The following is a 20,355-nucleotide window of genomic DNA, read 5'->3' on the forward strand; positions in this document are numbered from 1 at the left end:
CTAACAACGCCATGAGCCACACTGAGGATAAGTGGCACGTTCGCACGACTAATGATGAAGACGACCTGGGACGCATCCCTTTTTGCTACAGCTGTGCAGCAGAACATATCAACGCGATGCACGAAAACAGCAACGTGTTTAGCCAGCTACAAATAACATCTTAAATATGCAAATTGGTCGATATTGAAGGAAACTGGCTATGGATGACACAACATACTGCAATAATTATTAATTACTGCTGGTAAGTTAACCGAATATTGTCTTTGAACGACGAGCACACTTCAGAAGAATGACCTAAATTGTTGCTAACATTTTCCACAGCTTGTCAGATTATTGTTCGTTTGTCTTGGTATGCGTAATAAGCAGAACTTTCACAATCACCTGGGAGATATGCAGTGTATTGTTGCAAGCATGAGGTAGTCATGTCGGATAACTATACCTAGCCATGTTTAGGGTGTGTTGTTAACAAGGCTAGCCTGTTGGCATGCTAACTGGCTTTTGTTCACTCACTGCTTAATGCTTACACATCTATGCCAAGGCTTTCCTCAGTCATATGCAGTTTGGGTTAGGGTTTACACGTTTTAGACAGAGGTTAATGCAAGCTAACCGTAGCTTAAACCCAGTAGTTTATTGTTATTGATTTTGTGGAACTACCTAGTGAGTGCAATGGTTGACTGGTGTAGCTAAATTAGCTAGATAACGTTACGTCTGCCGCTGAAGTGATAGCTCATACCTCGTGGCATTTCTAAAGGTGTATAGCTTCTTACTAGATATTTTGATTGTTTTTATCTGTTCCGTGACACTATAACCACTTGGCAGGGATAATGGCTGGCTAATATGGCGTAAAATGCTATTTTGCTACCACAGCAAATGTCATTGTAAACGTGTCGTGCATGTTTTCCTTTTAGCGCGCTCTTGCTGTCAAGTTCAAAGTTCATACTTTTAGGGAAGTCAAGCCATCTTTGGTAGGTTCATTGTGTTTCGCAACATGTGTTGGTGTAATAATTCGTATGCATATGGTTTAAATGAATTTATATCTGGCGGGCCCTGCGTTTTATTCGATTTCTTCATAACCTAAATTATCCTTAAACCAATTATTTACCTCTGCACCATCGCTCAATGAAGCCTTTACCTAGTTTAAAACAAAAGTCAGGTGATGGTAAATCAATCATGTATATGAATCCCTTAAAATTTAAGTTACCACTATGAATGTTGGCTTGTTTACGACCCATAACTGAGCTGGTGCGAAATCAAACTTGATACTATGCAAATTTGAGGTTTTACGCCTTGGCCAGACCAAATCCTCCATGCGTAACTACGGAAGTTCAGTCATTTCCAATGAACAAGTGCATTATGATGGAAATACGTATAGGACTATGCGTAGCCTTTTCGGATGCGTCGCGTTTGGGGTGTTGCATGCGTTGGATTTTTCCTACTTGTGCGTCAAAACGTTCCGGTTGATCAAACCGGAAACGGTCAGTTTATAAATAAGTTATGCATCTAATGCATCAACCAAAATTGCCAGAACAGAATTAAGTGAATATGTTTGTAAATATATTAAATATAATTTGTAAAAAGTATGGTCTACATTATCGTTATTGTAATGACTAAAACAAACACAAAGCTGCCAAATACACTGCTCTACACACACTCAAACTACCTACAGTGCACTCACTTTGTTCCGTACACTCACAGTATAACGTACTGTTTAATATGATTTAAATACCCAAATTAAGTTGAATTTCTAATCTTTCCAATTAAATCACTGTGGAGACATTCACAGTTTGACTCGCTACAAGATATAAGTAAGTATCGGAGGTACACCGGTTTCTTTAAAAAAAAAAAAATGGCAGAGGGGAAGGAATGGCTACAGTGTGATGTTGGAAGGGGGAGAAGTCGTGTGGGAAAACCAATTCTTCCCCAGATTTGTTTTAGTAATGAACTATTAAATATGAATGACAGAATGTTATTACATAACTATTTCAATTGTCAAATATACACCGATTAGCCATAACATTATAACCACACAGTGAATAATACTGATAATCTCTGTATCATGGCACCTGTCAGTGGGTGGAATATATTAGGCAGCAAGTGAACATTCTGTCCTCAAAGTTTGTGTTATAAGCAGGAAATATTTGCAAGTGTAAGGATCTGTGTAATTTTGACATGGGCCAAATTGAGATAGCTAGATGACTGGATAAGAGCATCTCCAAAACTGCAGCCCTTGTGGGGTGGTCCCGGTCTGCAGTGGTCACTACCTATCAAAAGTGGTCCAAAAAAGGAAAAGCGAAGGCTGGTCGTGTAGTCTGATCCAACAGACGAGCTACTGTAGCTCAGATTGCTGATAAAGTTAATGCTAGTACTAGTAGAAAGGTGTCCGAACATACAATGCATCGCAGTTTGTTGCGAATGGGACTGCATAGCCGCAGGCCAGTCAAGGTGCCCATGCTGACCCCTGTGGACCACTGCCAAAAGCGCCTACAATGGGCACGTGAGCATCAGAACTAGACCACTGAGCAATGGAAGGTGGTGGCCTGTTCTGATCAGTCACGTTTTCTTTTACATCATGTGGATGGCAGGGTGCATGTCCATCGCTTACCTGGAGAACACATGGCACCAGGATGTGCTATGGCAAGGAGGCAAGCCGACGGAGGCAGTGCAATGTTCTGTTGGGAAACCTTGAGTCCAACCATTCATGTGGATTTTACTTTGATACATACCACCTACCTGAGCATTGTTGCAGACCATGTGCACCCTTTCATGGCAACGATATTCCCTGATGGCATTTGCCTCTTCATAAAATACTGCTTGTTGTCACGCTGTCAAACTGCAGTGTAGGCTCCTACATACGTTTGTACTCGGTAGGCACAGATTTTGCTGTTAGGTGCCCTGATCACAAAAGGATTTGTATAATATGAGAATAAATGAGGTTTCTTGTACGTTTTGTGGTTAAATGTGCCTTTTCACAAGACGGGTAATAAATCACGGGCGACAAAACACTGTACAGAACACCATGAGTAACATGACAAGCGCTGTACGGCAACATCTCACAGTATACTGTACAGCGTCCGAGGGTCTGGTTTTTGTCAAATACTATTGGTCCATTTCCATGTCAATGAAGTATTGAAAAGTTCAGATAAAGCCGCGTACAGCTCCGGTAACAATTAAGGGATCACTGCACCTTTTTCTTTCCTTTCCAAAAAAGTCAAAAGGGAAAGTTTTGAGCGGGGAACAGAATGCTAATTCATCGCTTCTGTTCCTCACTCAAAACTTTCCTTGGAAAGGAAAGAAAAAGGTGCAGTGGTCTCTTAATTGTTTCCGGAGCTGTATTTTGAATCTAACACATTAGCTATAGTTAGATTGTTGTCGTTGTAGCCTTGTTTGAATTCATCAGTTGGGGTAAATCTGTACAGAGTGCGCTGTGTAGAGCTTTTTGTAGCTGTAACAATGTTTGTAAGTAACTAGCAAGTTATCCTCAAGTGGCAGCCACGGCGAGCTGTCAAACGTGCAGTACCTAGCATAACAAAACGTTCAGAACATTTGTATAGCCAACAAGTTAGTTACTGACCTGGTAGCTGAATATCAGATGAAATCTTCCTCCATGCATTTTTTGTAACATTTATTGTCTAAATAATCGTCTGACAATTTGAAAAGGGCAGGATAAGCAGAATGTATCAGCCTTTATTTTTACATGCATCATAAATAAAAAATGTGTAGCGATATGGAAAGGGCTTACAACAAAACGATGCATTCACAACACAATAACGCCTTGGCCAGACCAAATCCGCCATGCATATGTGTAACAACGGAAGTTCAGTCATTTCCAATGAACAGGTGAGCGTTAATCAAACTAGAAACTGTCAATTTATAAGTTATTCATCTAATCTCATCCAAAAAGCATTGTCATAACAGAATTGAGTGAATACGTTTGTAGATATATATACTTGTCAAAGGTTTGGATTCACCAATTCCAGACCGAATACATGTATTTATATTTGGATACTTGCCAATACCAAGTATCAATACCAAGTACTCGCTGGTATTAGGTAAGCTGCACTAGGTAGGGTTCTGGTGTATCCACTATTCTCTCATATTTTCACTGGACGAAAAAGTCAGTTATTGTCATCTATATTGATAGTTGTAGTATCAATGTCATTCACAAATGGAAAAAAAATTTGTTCCATGAAATGAAATAGCTTTGTCAGTCTAAAGTTGGTCTTCAGTCTTGCTAGCAATTGCTCAATTCTTATTTCTTTTCCAAGTACTTAGATACTAGTAGGCCTATTTTAGGCTAATAAGCTTTTAAAACGGCCAGTGGCAAAAGCCATACAGTTCATTGATTTTAATTCTGGTGGAAGTAAACTTTATAAGAAATGTTAGTCAGTTTAATACAATGCTTATTGTTGTTTAGCTAAATATTCAAACTTGGCGTGATGTTAATGCATGACAAAATTATCTGATCTTGAGACGCAAAATAAATATCTGAAACGCTAACAAATGTTATGCAGATTGTATGTAGTTTCAGCGTTAATTGTATTTGAATATCTTGCTATGCTTGATGTAAAAGAATACTAGGATCCACGTGTTTTTCAGATGTTTCTCATTTCTGCAATTTAAGACCATTAAGGTCCTGTATGCAAGGTTGCCCGGTCATTGACAGTAAACCGTGAAATCCATTCAAACGCTATATGTTCTACACAACCCTATCTGTAAATCGACCCACCCAAGCTCATTAAAAATAGCCCAATTGTGGTGGAAACCTATCCATCTGGCAACACTACCAATATGAAGAAGTTTCCTCCTATGGTCACATTCACTGCAGTATACTGCTGGTATGCTATTTATCATATGAGCGCAAAATTGTTTTACCATGCCAACACACAGAGGCGGTGCAAGATTTGGGGAAGGCAACCGTCTTTGAGTTTTTTACTGTTTAGTACTGTATTCCTTCAAAAATGCACACATTTTCTCATGTGTGGGTTTCAATGTAATGCAAACATGAGAAATTTTCTCAGAGCCATCATGCCAGATATTTTATTACATTACATTTTATTACATTTTGGTCCAAATATTTACCTGCCAGTGCGGTGTATAGCCTTCTGAGATTTACTCACCAAATGGAAAATCTACCCACTTTTGGCGCTTGGCGAGTGTTAACAGACAGACAGTTCAACAATACATAAGGACCATATTCCACCTTCCTCAACTGCATTCCTTTCCACCTCCCTCAACTGATATGCATCTGGCCATCTCCTGGTTAATGGTGGAATTCGGGTGTCTTTGGACCTATCCCTGTACCTCTGTCTGCTGTTGCCATTGACCATGTGCTTGCTGATGCGCTGAAACTTGACTCTGACTATTATTTATAGTCTGGGTCAGAACAGAGATGAGGCCATGTGCAGCCGAAACCACTTCTGAATATGATGTGAGAAACATCATAGTATCTCTTAATAAAAAGCTAGCTTTTCCAGGACGTATTGGAAAGGGAAAATACACATTAAATAATTTCTTTGAGCTAATGATGGACATTCAAGGTTTCATTACCATTTTTCTAGCAGCAGGATATTATGCTAACAGTGCTAACTCAGATTTTCTTTTTCAAAATTAAAGCCATAATTGAGATATACACTGGATCCATGTTCTCATTCTGTTTACGCCAAATTCTGACTCTACCAGAGCTTGTGCAAATTGTAGCCTCTTTTTCCTATTTGTAGTGGAGATGAGTGTTACCTGGTGGGGTCTTCTGCTGTTGTAGCCCATCCGCCTCAAGGTTGTGCGTGTTGTGGCTTCACAAATGCTTTGCTGCATACCTCTGTTGTAACAAGTGTTTATTTCAGTCAAAGTTGCTCTTCTATCAGCTTGAATCAGTCGGCCCATTCTCCTCTGACCTCTAGCATCAACAAGCATTTTCGCCCACAGGACTGCCGCATACTGGATGTTTTTCCCTTTTCACACCATTCTTCGTAAACCCTAGAAAGGGTTGTGCGTGAAAATCCCAGTAACTGAGCAGATTGTGAAAAACTCAGACCGACCCGTCTGGCACCAACAACCATACCACGCTCAAAATTGCTTAAATCACCTTTCTTTCCCATTCTGACATTCAGTTTGGAGTTCAGGAGATTGTCTTGACCATGACCACACCCCTAAATGCATTGAAGCAACTGCCATGTGATTGGTTGATTAGATAATTGCATTAATGAGAAATTGAACAGGTGTTTCTAATAATCCTTTAGGTGAGTGTATATAAGGCAATATAGTTAACAATCTAGTCTGTAATTTTATGTTTAATGTCCATTCCTATATTGTTCTGGTCTATAATTTTTTACAGATTAGATTAACTAATATTGCCTTATACATTTCAATGATGGCTTTTATTGTGATTAAAGAAAATCTGAGTGCTGCCAGCATAAAATCCTGCTGTTAAAATAACGCTAATGAATCCTCGTTTGGCCATCAATACTGTCAGGGGGATTGTCTGTATTCCATCCTGATCTGGTTTCATCAAAGCTAGTGAACAAACGTGTGATTTCGACTGGCTGCTGCTAGCTACAGTGGGGAGAACAAGTATTTGCGACACTGCTGAGCTTGGTGAGAAGGCAACAACTGTTGGCGCAATCATTAGAAAATGGAAGAAGTTCAAGATGACGGTCAATCTCCCTCGGTCTGGGGCTCCATGCAAGATCTCACCTCATGGGGCATCAATGATCATGAAGAAGGTGAGGGATCAGCCCAGAATTACACGGCAGGACCTGGTCAATGCCCTGAAGAGAGCTGGGACCACAGTCTCAAAGAAAACCATTAGTAACACTATGCCGTCATGGATTAAAATCCTGCAGCGCACGCAAGGTCCCCCTGCTCAAGCCATCGCATGTCCAGGCCCGTCTGAAGTTTGCCGATGACCATCTGGATGATCCAGAGGAGGAATCGGAGAAGGTCATGTGGTGTGATGAGACAAAAATAGAGCTTTTTGGTCTAAACTCCACTCGCCATGTTTGGAGGAAGGAGAAGGATGAGTACAACCCCAAGAACACCATCCCAACCGTGAAACATGGAGGTGGAAACATCATTCTTTGGGGATGCTTTTCTGCAAAGGGGACAGGACTACTGCATCGTATTGAGGGGTGGATGGATGGGGCCATGTATCGCATGATCAAATTTCTGCTTTTCTGATGTAAATACTTAAGTTATGCAATAAAATGCAAATGAATTACTTAAAAATCATACTATGTGATTTTCTGGATTTTTGTTTTAGATTCCATCACTCACAGTTGAATAGTACCTATGATAAAGATGACAGACCTCTACATGCTTTGTAAGTGGGAAACACTGCCGATTTTGCAGGTTATCAAATACTTGTTCTCCCCATTCTACTAATCTTCTCGCATATTAGTCTGGCATACTATATACACTGCTCAAAGAAATTTAAGGAACACTTAAATCACACATCAGGTCTTGGTAAAGGAAATATATTAAAGATCAAAATCTTTTCTGTACATTGTGTATTTCTTTGAGAATAAAATTACATTACAATAGTAAATGGAAAGCAAAATCGTCCAACTAATTGAGGGCTTGGTTCATTCTCGCACCAAAAATCTAAATACAATTGAACTCACAGGTTGTTCCAACAGCCTGCGGTGCTACTTGGCGGGGTCAGGTGCACAGATGCATAACGTCCCAGGTCTGGCAAACGTGCCTTCGACATCCAGGAACTGACCTCATGAGGCCTGGTGTTGTCCTGCACCAGGAGGAACCCAGGGCCCACTGCACCAGCATAAGGTCTGAAGATGGGACTGAGGATTTCATCCCGCTTGCCTAACAGCAGTCAGGGTACCATTGGCTAGCATGTGGTTTATGCGACCTTCCAAGGATATGCGTCCTCAGACAATCACTGACCCACAGCCAAACCAGTCATGCTGCATGATTTTGCAGGCAGCATAACATTCACCACGGTGTCTCCAGACATTTTCACCTCTGTCACATGCTCAGTGTGAACCTGCTCTCATCTGTGAGGAGAACGGGGCGCCAATAGCGGACTTGCCAATTCTGGTGTTCTCTGGCGAATGCCAATCGAACTGCACGGTCCTGGGCTGTGAGTACAGGTCCCACTAGAAGATGTCAGGCCCTCGTGCCACCCTCATGGAGTCTGTTTCTGTCAGTTTGGTCAGAAACATGCACATCAGTAGCCCTCTGGAGGTCATTTTGTAGGGCTCTGGCAGTGCTCCTCCTGTTCCTCCTCGCACTAAGGAGCATACTGGTTCTGCTGCTGGGTTGATGCCCTTCTTCAGCCCAGTCCAGCTCTGTTCGTGTAATGGCCGTCTCCTCCATGCTTTTGGGACTGTATACTGGGAGACGCAGCAAACCTTCTTGTAACGGCACGTATGGATATGCCATCCTGGAGGAGCTGGACTACCTGTGCAACTTGAATGGGCTGCAGGTACTGCCTCATGCTACCAGTAGTGACAAGGACACTGGCAAAATGTAAAACTAGAAAAGAACCAGTCAGGAAGGATAAGGACAGAGCAATTTTCTGTGGCCACCACCTTCAAAATCATTCCCTTTTTTTGTCTTGCTGTTACCTCTTCAGTGCACCTGTTGTCACTTTCATTTGCACCAATAGAGTTGACATTGATTCACAATCGCTTATGCTTCCTAACTTGACAGATTGATATCCCTGAAGTTGGACTAGGTGTTATACTGTGATTATACTGTTATACGTGTTCCCTAATTTTTTTTGAGCCGTATGCTTGTCTGTCTTCCTTTTATTAATTGCCTTGTTTTCATTATTATGATAGCAATTGACTACTTCCTGCAGTATTATACTGTCCAAACAAGTGGGTGTAATAACACTGTCTGTTCCAACACTGCTTTTATACAGGCAAGAGGGATTGTAAGTAATCAACAAATGTTGGGACACTTGTAGGAATTGTTTGCTTCAACTTTCAAGGCTTAATTTACTTACATTATTACAGAACAGGTGTAAGTTAACTTATTTCGTGTTCTCTGAAAAGGCCTTTTGTGTTATAACCTGTAAAACATTTCTAAGTTCGTGGTAGCATGAAAAAAGTTTTTCACTTTTTTAAATGTTAATTAAGGACATGACATGTGCAAAAAAATAATTACAAAAATGGATGGGGACCTGGTCAGATGACAAACACAATTGGTCTGAAATATTTTGTCATATTTAAAGCAATAGGCCAATCCCGATTGCCGCCCAATGTATGATTAATCTCCAGTTGACATACTATGAAAATAAGTGTTTAAATATGCCTCTAGGTTTGACAACGGTTGTATGGATGGATCCCATGTGATACCAGGAAGCATTGTGATACCATCTTTGGGACCATTATTTTAATTACTTAAGTTGGATTTGCATAAATATTAAATGATGAATCTGTAAATAATGTTGATATTCTTGGATAAGCAAGTCATAGTTGGGACATTGTACCACTAGTGCTTTGTGTACCAATTCCTGGTATTTAGTAACTTTGATCTTAGGAAAGCTGTATAGATTGCTTTAAACTATGCCAGTTATTTCGGACCAATTGTGCTTTTATCTGACTAGGCTTTCAATATACTCCAGTAATTTTTACAATTATCTTTTGCTCCTATTGTTTTATTGTTGCCGTTTTGTTGAAGTCGAATACCTTTTATTTACTACGGTTATTTCCTGGCATTTTCATTATGGATAATTACAGAATTACATAACTTTTTCCATTTGTTAACAGACGTTGTGTTTTGTTATTACGATATTAGACAATTTAATTTGCATTCGTTCAAATTTTATGCATCTTCAGAAGCAACATTTGGGTACACAGGTACAGAAATGACAACATCAGTAACAACATTGGCCGGTTGTTTTATGAATGTTGTCTGTTGGTGCATCCCAACTTAAACTTGGATCGCAATGGATGTCATTGTTTTGTGTATACTGCTCATATGTCCTTTTTTCCATCACGTCAGCATGCCCCACCATGTGTCCATTGGCATTTAATGATGCCCTTAGTCTTGTGTAGCACCTTGTGATATCTATGGGTTACAGACTTACAGCAGTGATCAAATGAAAATGTTTGGCAACCAATTCCAAAATATGACCACTTTATTTTAAGTGAAATTTCACGATAGCACCCCGACATAATGTACTAAATATTACGGGTGTGAGCCTTAGGCATGACCGCTATACGGCACTGTACCCATACGCTGGGCAATGATTCAATATATTGACATTTCTCCTATTGTTGCTGTTATACAACTTCATACAATGCGCTATGATACATTGACGTTCTATTGTAAGTTGCAGTATTTAACACCTTGTAATATGTGGACTCAATGAGGTAGGTTGAATGGCAACTTTTTAATCAAAATGTAACTTCTTGAATGCTTGATAAACAAAAATGCACTGGACCATGAGTCCCTCCCACAAAAAACACATTTGCAGTGCCATCATTTTGTGCATTGTCTCCATCATGGCTCCTACCAAGGCCAGATCCTGTGATAACCCGTGATGCGTATGTGTACAACACCACATGATTTCTTTGGCAGATTTTTCTTTAGAAAGACCAGCTGATCCAAATGCTGTGGAGAGAAGACAGTGTTCCGGGTATGCAGAGAGATGTTTTTACGAGACCTGGCTACAGAGGATACGCAGTCCAGTGACTTCCACCATTGTAGAGCATCTCCACCCTGGTCCACTGACTGTATTTTTATACTGACTTCAGATTCAGTGTTCTACTGAAGGCATCCCCAAACAAATCAGCCATTGCATTCTTTGTCCTCTTAGTGCCGGTGCATACTTTGAGATATCTAAAGGTAGATTTAGATTAAAAGTAGCTGTCCAAACAGCTGGTCAAGAAGGCTTATGGAGCTGTGAAGTCAGTCTCACTCAGTCTGGACTTCACCGGCCCTCAGGTCTTTAAGCAGGAGAGTTGCACACACAGCAGCCTGTTCAAGAAACCTCTGCTTCATCATATAAACTGTTCCACCTGGTCACCATTTCCTGTTTAAACATGGGTGCAGGGAGTTCCAGCAAATTCTGTTTCTGGTGAAGAACTGCTGTGGTTGTGATACTGCAGTAAAAGAAGGCTACAAACCTCCACACCCAGTCAGTACTTGAGAGGCTCCAATACATTTAAACCCATTCTGTGCGGCCCAGTTGATTGTGTGCCAAATGCTTAGTTTGGGGGACAGGTGTGTACCTCCACTCCAGCTGTTGTCATATTGGCCACATGATCTGTAACCAGGGCTGGGTTTTAAATATTCTGTTCCACATTCCATGCACAACTCAAAATGTCTCCAAGGTTTTTCCCTGTGTGGGATTCATTCAGGATATGCATCTGCCATACATAATTTTTCACACACCATTCTGAGTCAGTGTGGTGTGCAGTAATGGTAACATCCAACTGTTGCACACAACATCCGTAATGATTGCAATTCTCTGCTTTCTTTTATGATTTGGGCTTGCGTATCTGTGTGGGTATGCATTTTGTGCTAAAATGATGTCTACCAGGGATGGCATACTTTGGCTCCAGCATTTTAATCTCTTTGCAAAAGCCATCATTTTCCACAACGTTAAGTCCTCATATCTCGACAAATGAAATAAGAAATGGCAGATGTTATACAACACACTTATGTGGTTCAACTTCTGGGTAAAGTACTTGTCCTAAGAAGGTTCTTCAGAAGCTGTGTTGGTTTAGGAGAAGGGGTTGATGCCATGTCTTTTATGTGTGTAGCTAGGTTCATCATATTGCCCATGTATTTCGCATTACATTTACATGCATTGCATACATCATTACGTGCATTGCCTTTTTTTTTTTTAAGTACTTTCAAATTGCATACTTGTGGCTTAAATGTGTCTCAGAGATCCATATCTTTGTATCGCCTTTGGAAATTGTCCCGTTTATGTGTGGATATTTTCCTTGTTCTTACAAAACACCATGTATGCGTATTTTCCTTCCGACCAGTGCAATGTGTCTGGTGAAGGTTGGGTATGAAAAACTGTTTCCAAATTTCCAAGAACCATGGATTCTAAAAGACGTGCATTTCGATTTTGCTTTGGCTCCTAATGTTTGCATTTCAGTCACATTTTACATTCCAGAAAAATTGCATTTATCTGTCAGCACCTGCTATGCGGACGGCGGGCCTAATGTCATGTAATTTCACGAAGTATGTCAACAAAGCAAGCGCTTGAGAACTGAGAAGAGACTTCTGTTTACATCCTGGACTACGGCTGACCACAGCAAACGCTCAAAAGTTTGGCATAGTGTCACGTTTTTTTTTTTATGACACTGCAAAATGTAAGCCCTTCAGTAAAAATATTTAGTGCAAGGGAGGAAGCACTTCCGATATCATTAAGCATTTACTTCAAAACGGTGGGAATTTGAAGGAATGAAATGTGTTCGATGTATAGCGGTCTCCCAGTTATATCGCTAACTGTAACAACGTCTCACGCTAAGGTACACAAAACACAGTAGGGCTGTCAAACCTCCTCTATAATACTATTGGAATTTTATTCCTTATTTTTTTATTTTGGAGTTGAATATTAATACTCAATTAGCACATCCACTTATTGTCACTTAAACATCAATAGCAACCAGAGTGCGCTAGCCAAAGTGGAGGATACTCACTGGTGGCAAGCTAAATTAGCTAGCTAGCTAATGTGAGCGTACTATACTAATGTACAAGCTAGCTAGTTGAACATAAAAATATCATAATTATTATATATAACCAACCAACTGGTCTGTGGGTAAATTTATATAATCTATCCAGCTGGCTTTTAATTTAAAACTAGAAAGCCTGCTTATCATAGTAAAATTAACTTAGCTAGACAACATGTATCCCTTGGTTCTGTTCTCTCCATTATCTAACACAGATGAGCTGACATTCGCCTTTCATATGGAAGGTCTGTAAATAATTGTAATGTATATTTGTCTTAGATCAGAGCGCACCACTAGACTTTCGGTTCAACCCCATTGACCCCCCTCTAGTACAGAATCTTTCACTTCAGCCATGAACGGGAATATGAGCAAGAAGAAAGTGGAAGATTTGTGGTGAAGGGGTTACATCCATTTGCTATGGTTGAGGCTCCTTCATTTAGGTTATATTTTTCTATTATTTAAATAGTTTGGGTTTGTAATTGCTTTTGTTGATCATTCCTTACAAATATCTCTATTTTATTTTCTAAATGAAGGGGAAAAAACCTTCCAGGACCCTGTCAATGTTGACAGTTGACTGATTGTAGCCTAAATGTGCAATTTTTTGGCAAATGTTCTTTCTCTGGGAAAATGTTTATTTCTTCTCTCCCAGTAATGTTGCAATTGGAACCGGGATTTGATAAGAACCGGGTTCATTAGGCAGAAGCAGAATCAGAATCGATTAAATTGAAATGATTCCAAACCCTAGTGGAGATGCGCTGAACATATGTCATGGAGAATCACCACGTTTTGTATATTAAGGACACATTCATCCCACTTACACCACACCAACGAACTATCACAAACACACATTTACCTGTTGAAATAAGAATTTACATTTATGCTGTTTTGCCGTATGACTAACGTATTGGCATCAGCCAAAAACAGTGTTCCCACAACCACTGTTTTGTGGTCCTGTGTAAACTGTTGTGGTTCTGCTGTGGAATCATGTTCTTCCATCTGTATCTGAACATGTTTAACAATGGTATTGGCAGGAGAAAGTAACTGGTCCATTTAGAATATGTCAAGTTCCTACTAACTCTCCAATTGTCTCTGATTTTTTCCAAATCCTAGGCAGATACCTGACAATAAATAGAAATAACCCACCTTGGTGCTGGGCTGGGCCAGAGTTGTATGTACCACCCCTCTAGAGTACTGTTCTTTCAGAATATGGAAAATGTTGTACCTTGAACATTTATCAGTATCATTAAATACATCCAATTGCTCTATCAAATAAGGACAACTGCAACTGCACTCAAAACTGCTTGTAGAATGATCAATGTAAAATGGTGGCCTCACAAAATGAAATGTATTTCAGATCTTGCTAACCATTCAAAACACATCCTTATGAAGTGCAGTGTGTCATTTTCCATTCCCATGTTGCTTCTGTCTGAATATCTAGGAAACATCTCATTATTCAATATCTGGTCATTGCTGAGGTTTTGGAGATGCCTAAAATATACAATTACAGATCAGGATGTTAGTTACATTTCTTCAAACAGGAAATTAAATATTAAACTGTTTTCTGTTTTTAAAACAGTGTCATTTTAAAAATGAACTATCCTGTATCTTTTGCTTGGTTTGGCTTTAATTTACACATTTTACCAAAATAATTTTCTAAAATGATCCTGACAAAGCTTTTTGTCTTTCAGAAAACTGACAGCAAAGATCAGCCGGTTGAAGACAGCGTTCCTTTTTTACTGTGGCAGTCTTGTAACACAATGCTTGGCCTTCAGGGAAGCACCTCGTCCCCGAAAATGTACCGCTGTGTGGCTTGTTCATCCACATTTACAGGATTGGCATCCTTGTTGGTGCACCAAGCTTCTCATGCTGTTCAATATGACAAGCAACCACCAGTAACTGAGGCGCAGCCCCCTTGCAGTCACTGTGGCGAAGTGTTTTCAAACAAGGAGCTCCTAGACCAGCACTGCTGCAAAGCACAACCAGAAACCCAAGCTTCCTCTCTCTTTATTTGTGATTGTGGGGATGAGTTTCAGGATTTTAATGAAATGCTGGAGCATAAAAGATCTCATGTTTCAACACCCCAGCAGCACACCCAGGAGATTGATGTCAGAGATTCAAACCATGGAGAATGCAGTCTAGGTGACCTTGCCCAACCTGTTTCCTGTCAGCCAAACCTGCACCAATCAATTTTAGGTCTTAGCCCCCCCTCCAATTCCACACCCTTAACTCCAGCCATACCGTGTTCACTCCTCACAAAGGTTAATAGCACATTGCCTGTTCCTAAAATTGACAAGAAAGAGGGGTTTATTACTCTGACCAGACCTCCAGAGCCAAACAACATGCCTCCAGAACCAATTGAGCAAGACTTGCAACCTGCTTTTCTTGACCAACCTGAAAAAAACGTTGCTGCACCGGAACCTCCAACAAAATCCATCCAAGATGAGTCTACTGAGGATACAGACTGTCCCGTTACAAGCAGCGCAACTTCTGAAGCTGCAGGTGCACCTAAAAACAAGACAATAATGAAGATGGTAGCAAATGCCTACATGAAACGTTTCCAACCTTCTCAACAGTACCCATTAAGACATAAGCGACTTGTGATCCCTAAAAGAGAGGTTATACCTGTGGAGGTGACAGCGGAATCCAAACAAACAGGAGCATCCACTCCAGGGCATTCTGTTGGCCAGTTAAGACACCTGCTTAGTAAGTCTGGTGCAAAGTCAATAGCTCGTCCATCTAGCAGTAGTGGTATCATATCTTTGACTCAGACCTTCTGCCCTGTGGTAGTTCTTGAAACCCGCCAAAAACTTTGTGATTCTAGCAACAGTGAAACACAGGGGCGATATCAGTGTGGCCGCTGCCGGAGAGTTTTTCAGGACTTGAACAGTTTGACAGTACATCATGCCTTACACAGGAAAGAAATAGTGAAGTGTTGTCGTCACTGTAAACAACTGATGATTGGGAAACCACCCCTTCCAGATAACCACATTTGTCCCCTTGCTCCCCAGCACCTTACCTCAGTAGGGAGCAAGTTCTCCTCTATTAAAAAGACTGCTTCATTCTATAGTCAGAAGGACCGCACCTTTAAACAACAACAAAGAAGCTTCTTAAGTGCTAAAGCTAGGACACCTTACTTTTGTCAAGTGTGCAAACACAGCTATGCCCGTAGCTATAATCTCAAAGTGCACAAGTGTCAGGGACCACCCCGTCATACTCTGCATGCCACAAACTCCAACTTGTACAAAACCACTACATTTGGGGCAAACTTGAAAGGACAGTATCCTGTTACAAGTATAAATGAGGGGCCCCTGATCTCAAAAAGCATTGCTGTGGGCCCTGACATCACTCGTCAGATAAAGGAGGAGGTGATTGCTGCAGAATCAACGCCTCATCCTCAATTCCCTGATTTGCTCTGGTCTGGCTCACCTAAAAGCTTCTCACCCTTCTATTCTAAAGTTTCCAAGCAGGTAACACCAAAAGAGATTGAATCAGCATCTGCTGAAGATGGTTTAGGTGATGGGGACAACACAGCAGGTAGTTCAAAACAAGGAGAGCGAGATGAAGGAGAATGGACAATGCCTTTGGATGATTCTGAGATCGATGTGTTGATTGAGGCCGTAGATGCAGAAGATGATGATGACTTAGTGTTACAAGAACCCATTTCTCAGGGTCATGTCAAGTCCACAAAGGATGGCGTGCCTTATTTCATTAAAGATGGTGTTAGACGTTTTCCCTGCTATAGATGTCAGAAGACTTACAGTCGAGGGTCCACTTTAAGAAAGCATCAAAGGCTGTGTGGAAATAGAGCATTTTTTCCACAATCTGCCATCCAAGCGGCAGCACAGAAAGTGAACAAGGGTCAACCCCAGTTTGATTGCTATGTCTGTGGCCTGAGCTTTAACCGCAAGGATAACCTGCTGGTTCATAGGAAGAAGTGCCAGTTAAGTAAAACTGTGGCAAGGAATGATCATGGACATTTACAACAGCGCATATCAGTAGCCCAGGCGCCACCACGCCTCGGAGCACAAAGTAGTGCACCTAAGAGCAAAACTCAGGAGGATAATGGGCAGAATTGGGGTATTATGTCGTTACCTAATGTTCTCCCCAGGAGAGTGACATGTGAGTGTGGCGCAGGCTTTACTTCTCCACGGCTTCTCCTAGAGCATTTGCAAAAGCATGCACAGGAATCCTATACCTGCCCTACATGTGGTGAGACACTAAGTTCCTGGGCAGACTATGAAGTCCACCTGCAGGTACACATGCAGCCTCGGCACAAGATGTACGGGGAAATGCAACTGCAGCGATCTCCACCACTTCTGCTGAGATTTCCACAGCAGCCGCCTCAACATCGGCAGCCTATGCCAAAACAACGACCTGTGCCTCAACAACACACTTCGCCAGTGCAGCGCACTCAGGCAAATCAACAACCTTTGCGGAAGCCTAGGAAGCAGCAGCCTCGCAGTGTATGCATACGATGCAGCAACACCTTTTGCAGTCGCGGTGCACTGCTCAAGCACCTTTCCTTGAATCGGTGCAAAGGTGACAGAGGTGCCAGTTCAGCAAAGGCAAACCACTGTTCCCGCTGCAGCATGGACTTTCCCAATGCCCTCAGCCTCAAGTTTCACCAGCTCAATGGAATGTGCAAGCCTGCATTCAAACCCATGCGTTGCCCTGTGTGCGTACGCTGGTTTGGCACTGTGGAGGGACTCCAGAAACACCTGCAAACACATGACCAGCCCAAGGCCAATTCATTTCGCTGCGTCATCTGCCAGCGCCACTATCCCAGCCTTCGGTCACTGAAAGACCACCGCAGAAAGGTCCATCGCATTTTGTCTGGTGACACAGCACCAGTTACACGATGAGCAGGAATCCTATGGGAAATGTATCCCTAGAGAACAGATTCATTATAGAAAAAAGGTTTAAGCAAGATCGATTGAGTTTAAATTAGAGCAATTTAATTTTGTCTTGTAACCATATATAATCATTGTATTGTACTATACTACTTTGACTATGTTCACTGTTTAGCAATAGACTTTCCTTGATATCTTAGATTTCTCACTTGACCCACTTTCCTGATCATAGTTGTAAACTCTAGTATTGTGTTGTAAAAAGTGATGTTCCTGTTCTTAACTTCCACTAGCTACCTTTTTAGAATCAAAAGGTGGAAGACTCACTATCATCTCTCACATCCCAGGTAGTATGCACACCTTTGGCCAACATATCAAACTGTAGGGAATTAGCTGTTGACACATGGGTTGGGTTCATAAATAAAGCTGATCTGTCATTGTTGTCTATTGCTAACCACAACAGGAGAACTATGATGGCGATAATCTCAATGTGATTTGACCATGTAAATATCTCTTAAAATGTCTGTCCAGTTGCAGATGGTTTTAGTTAAGCCCAAGAAATGTTATAAAGATGGTAAGCCTATGTTTGCAAGGCATAGTGCACATCTTTGTAAATGTGTTGTGTTGCAGTGACCTGATATGTCCACATGACAATAGCATGTCATTGACGCTAACACATTTACCAAGAGTTTATTTACATTACGCTACATTTTCCGAGACATGTCTCTCAACACTAGATTATTTTGTTGTGTAAACTTACAGATATGAATAGCTCGTCAAATCCAGTTCAAAGTAATCCTGCCGTACTTTACACTAGGTGTGTAATAACAGGAGTTCAGCGTTATGTGTGACGCAAGCTGATGTGTAAACTTTGCACATCAGCACCGTGTTTCCTCTCACATTGAAAACAAATTGTCTGGCTCACATGAACAATGTCAAACTGTAGAATTCATGAAGTCTAAATACATTTAAAAGGCTTATTGCCAGTGTATAAACGCTGTCCATACTACATGTTCTCCATGTACTGCGTATACATTGTGCGTATGCTGGGCAGACGTGTGCTATCTGGGATGTAGGTTTTATCAATGCTGGTGTTACATACATTAGTTTTGCTCAGAATTAGCTTGGTAAAACATTTCAGTAGTCTGCCATAAGCCAGAGGTTACATTAAATTATTTTTAACTTTGCTCATGGTCTGTAAGATTAGTCCTTAAGCAGTGGTGAAATTGGGGGTATGGGTGGGTGGGGGTTGCCATACCTGCAACAGAAACAAGATGCAGGACATTTACTTGAGGGACTTACTTCGAAATGAGTGAAACAGAAGTAGTAACCTCTGTTTAAGGACCAACTCGATAAAAAATGAAATGTTATTTAACTCCTGGCTTTCGTTTGACGTTACTGTTTTGGCATGCTAACGGCAATACTAGTGTGATGTTTGTTCAATTTTGTAAGTTCCATCACAACTCCAGAATTTTGAATAAATGTAATTTCAACATACTTAACCTCTTGCCCACTCAGGTGGAAATGAGGCAACATATCCACAGGAACGTTATATTGACTGACTTCATTAATATTGACTGAATTCATTATCAAAAGCTGTGCACAAGACTGAGTATTGTGACACTGAGTCATACAAGTTTGTACATGGTTTTGCGCATCTGCCAGGTAATGGCAGTATCTGCATGCTAAATAGTGGGTTAATAGTACTTCAATATGGATATTTTTCTACACTTCCTGCCATTAAAGGGAACAGCATGGACAGCTGGTAAAGTATGTTTAATTGTATTTATCCTTCTGGCTCGTAGAGTCTTTATGAGGACTTATTTTAGACTGAAATCCATTGGTTAACTATGGTGACAGTCTGATGTTTAGGCCTGTTCAACATTTAAATGTGCAATTTATTGTTAATAAGTGCTATTTTAGGTCGTACAAAAAATGTTGAAGGTTTTATATTGATGTGGTAGCTGTCAGTGCATTGTGGAGAAAACAATTGTAAGTGAATATATCTGAGTACTTCCATGAAAACTGTATAGCAAATAGCATGTAGTGTGTTGCTTCTTGTGTTAATAAAACTATTAATACCGTATATGAAAGATTTGTGCATTGTTGTACTCAATTAGATGTGCCATGAATATAGTTAAAGGCAGTGTGGCTATAGCCCCAGCTCTACCACCCCCCCCCCCCCCCCCCCCCCCCATAAAAAAACAATAAAAGAATAAAATAATATATAGGTCCTGATCTATTAATCTATAAATCAAATCGCACATTATGACAGTGTAGACGTGTAGGCTGCTAGCGTGTACATCGAATGTACATTCAAAATCCTGTACTTTCTGTCCCGGGCGGGGCGGGATGGGTTAAGCCCTGAATGTATTGTGATCCTAGCAATGCCTCTGGTTACAGGTAAGTGCTATAACATTTAAAGAATCACCCCATGTTAGAACTCTGGTTGTATTTGGTCAAATGTAAATGAGTTACTGGAGCTGGAGGAAAGTCTATATTACACTATTGTAATGCAATTGTACAAATTAACAACATAAGCAGACAATATCTTGAATAGGCCAAAAAAAATTACAAATGACAGTGTACTCTGACTGGGATACAATTCCGCTAACTTAGCAATGACACTGACTCTTGTAAACCATTTTTCCCAGTCTTATTTAAAATGAATATTGTCAACTGTCTTTAAGTTGTTGCAATTTGTGCAAAGGCAGTCACAGCTCAATTATGGTTCCCTTCCAGCTCATGTAAGAGCTTGTGCTTGCAATCAGCATGGTGGGTTTAATTCTGGATTAGAGCACCTGCTAAATACCTGAAATTAATAAAACATCTCTCCTTACCGAACGATATTTGTA

The 20,355-nt window shown here is 40.8% G+C and overlaps 1 protein-coding gene across 1 annotated transcript; it reads left to right on the forward strand.

Annotated features, from left to right (window-relative positions):
* The first annotated feature begins 60 nt into the window (after positions 1-60).
* On the forward strand, positions 61-19,586 carry im:7147486 (zinc finger protein 628). Its single transcript, XM_013139266.4, has 2 exons — positions 61-241; positions 14,342-19,586. The coding sequence occupies exon 2, from the start codon at positions 14,411-14,413 to the stop codon at positions 17,513-17,515; it is 3,105 nt and encodes a 1,034-aa protein (XP_012994720.1). The 5' UTR covers positions 61-241; positions 14,342-14,410; the 3' UTR covers positions 17,516-19,586.
* Positions 19,587-20,355: the final 769 nt, after the last annotated feature.

This window comes from Esox lucius, chromosome 20 (genome assembly GCF_011004845.1).
Source record: "Esox lucius isolate fEsoLuc1 chromosome 20, fEsoLuc1.pri, whole genome shotgun sequence".
Lineage (NCBI taxonomy): Eukaryota > Metazoa > Chordata > Actinopteri > Esociformes > Esocidae > Esox > Esox lucius.

Excerpts from the sequence above, each read along its gene's own strand:
- im:7147486 (XM_013139266.4), top strand. The coding sequence starts at position 14,411 with ATGCTTGGCCTTCAGGGAAGCACCTCGTCCCCGAAAATGTACCGCTGT.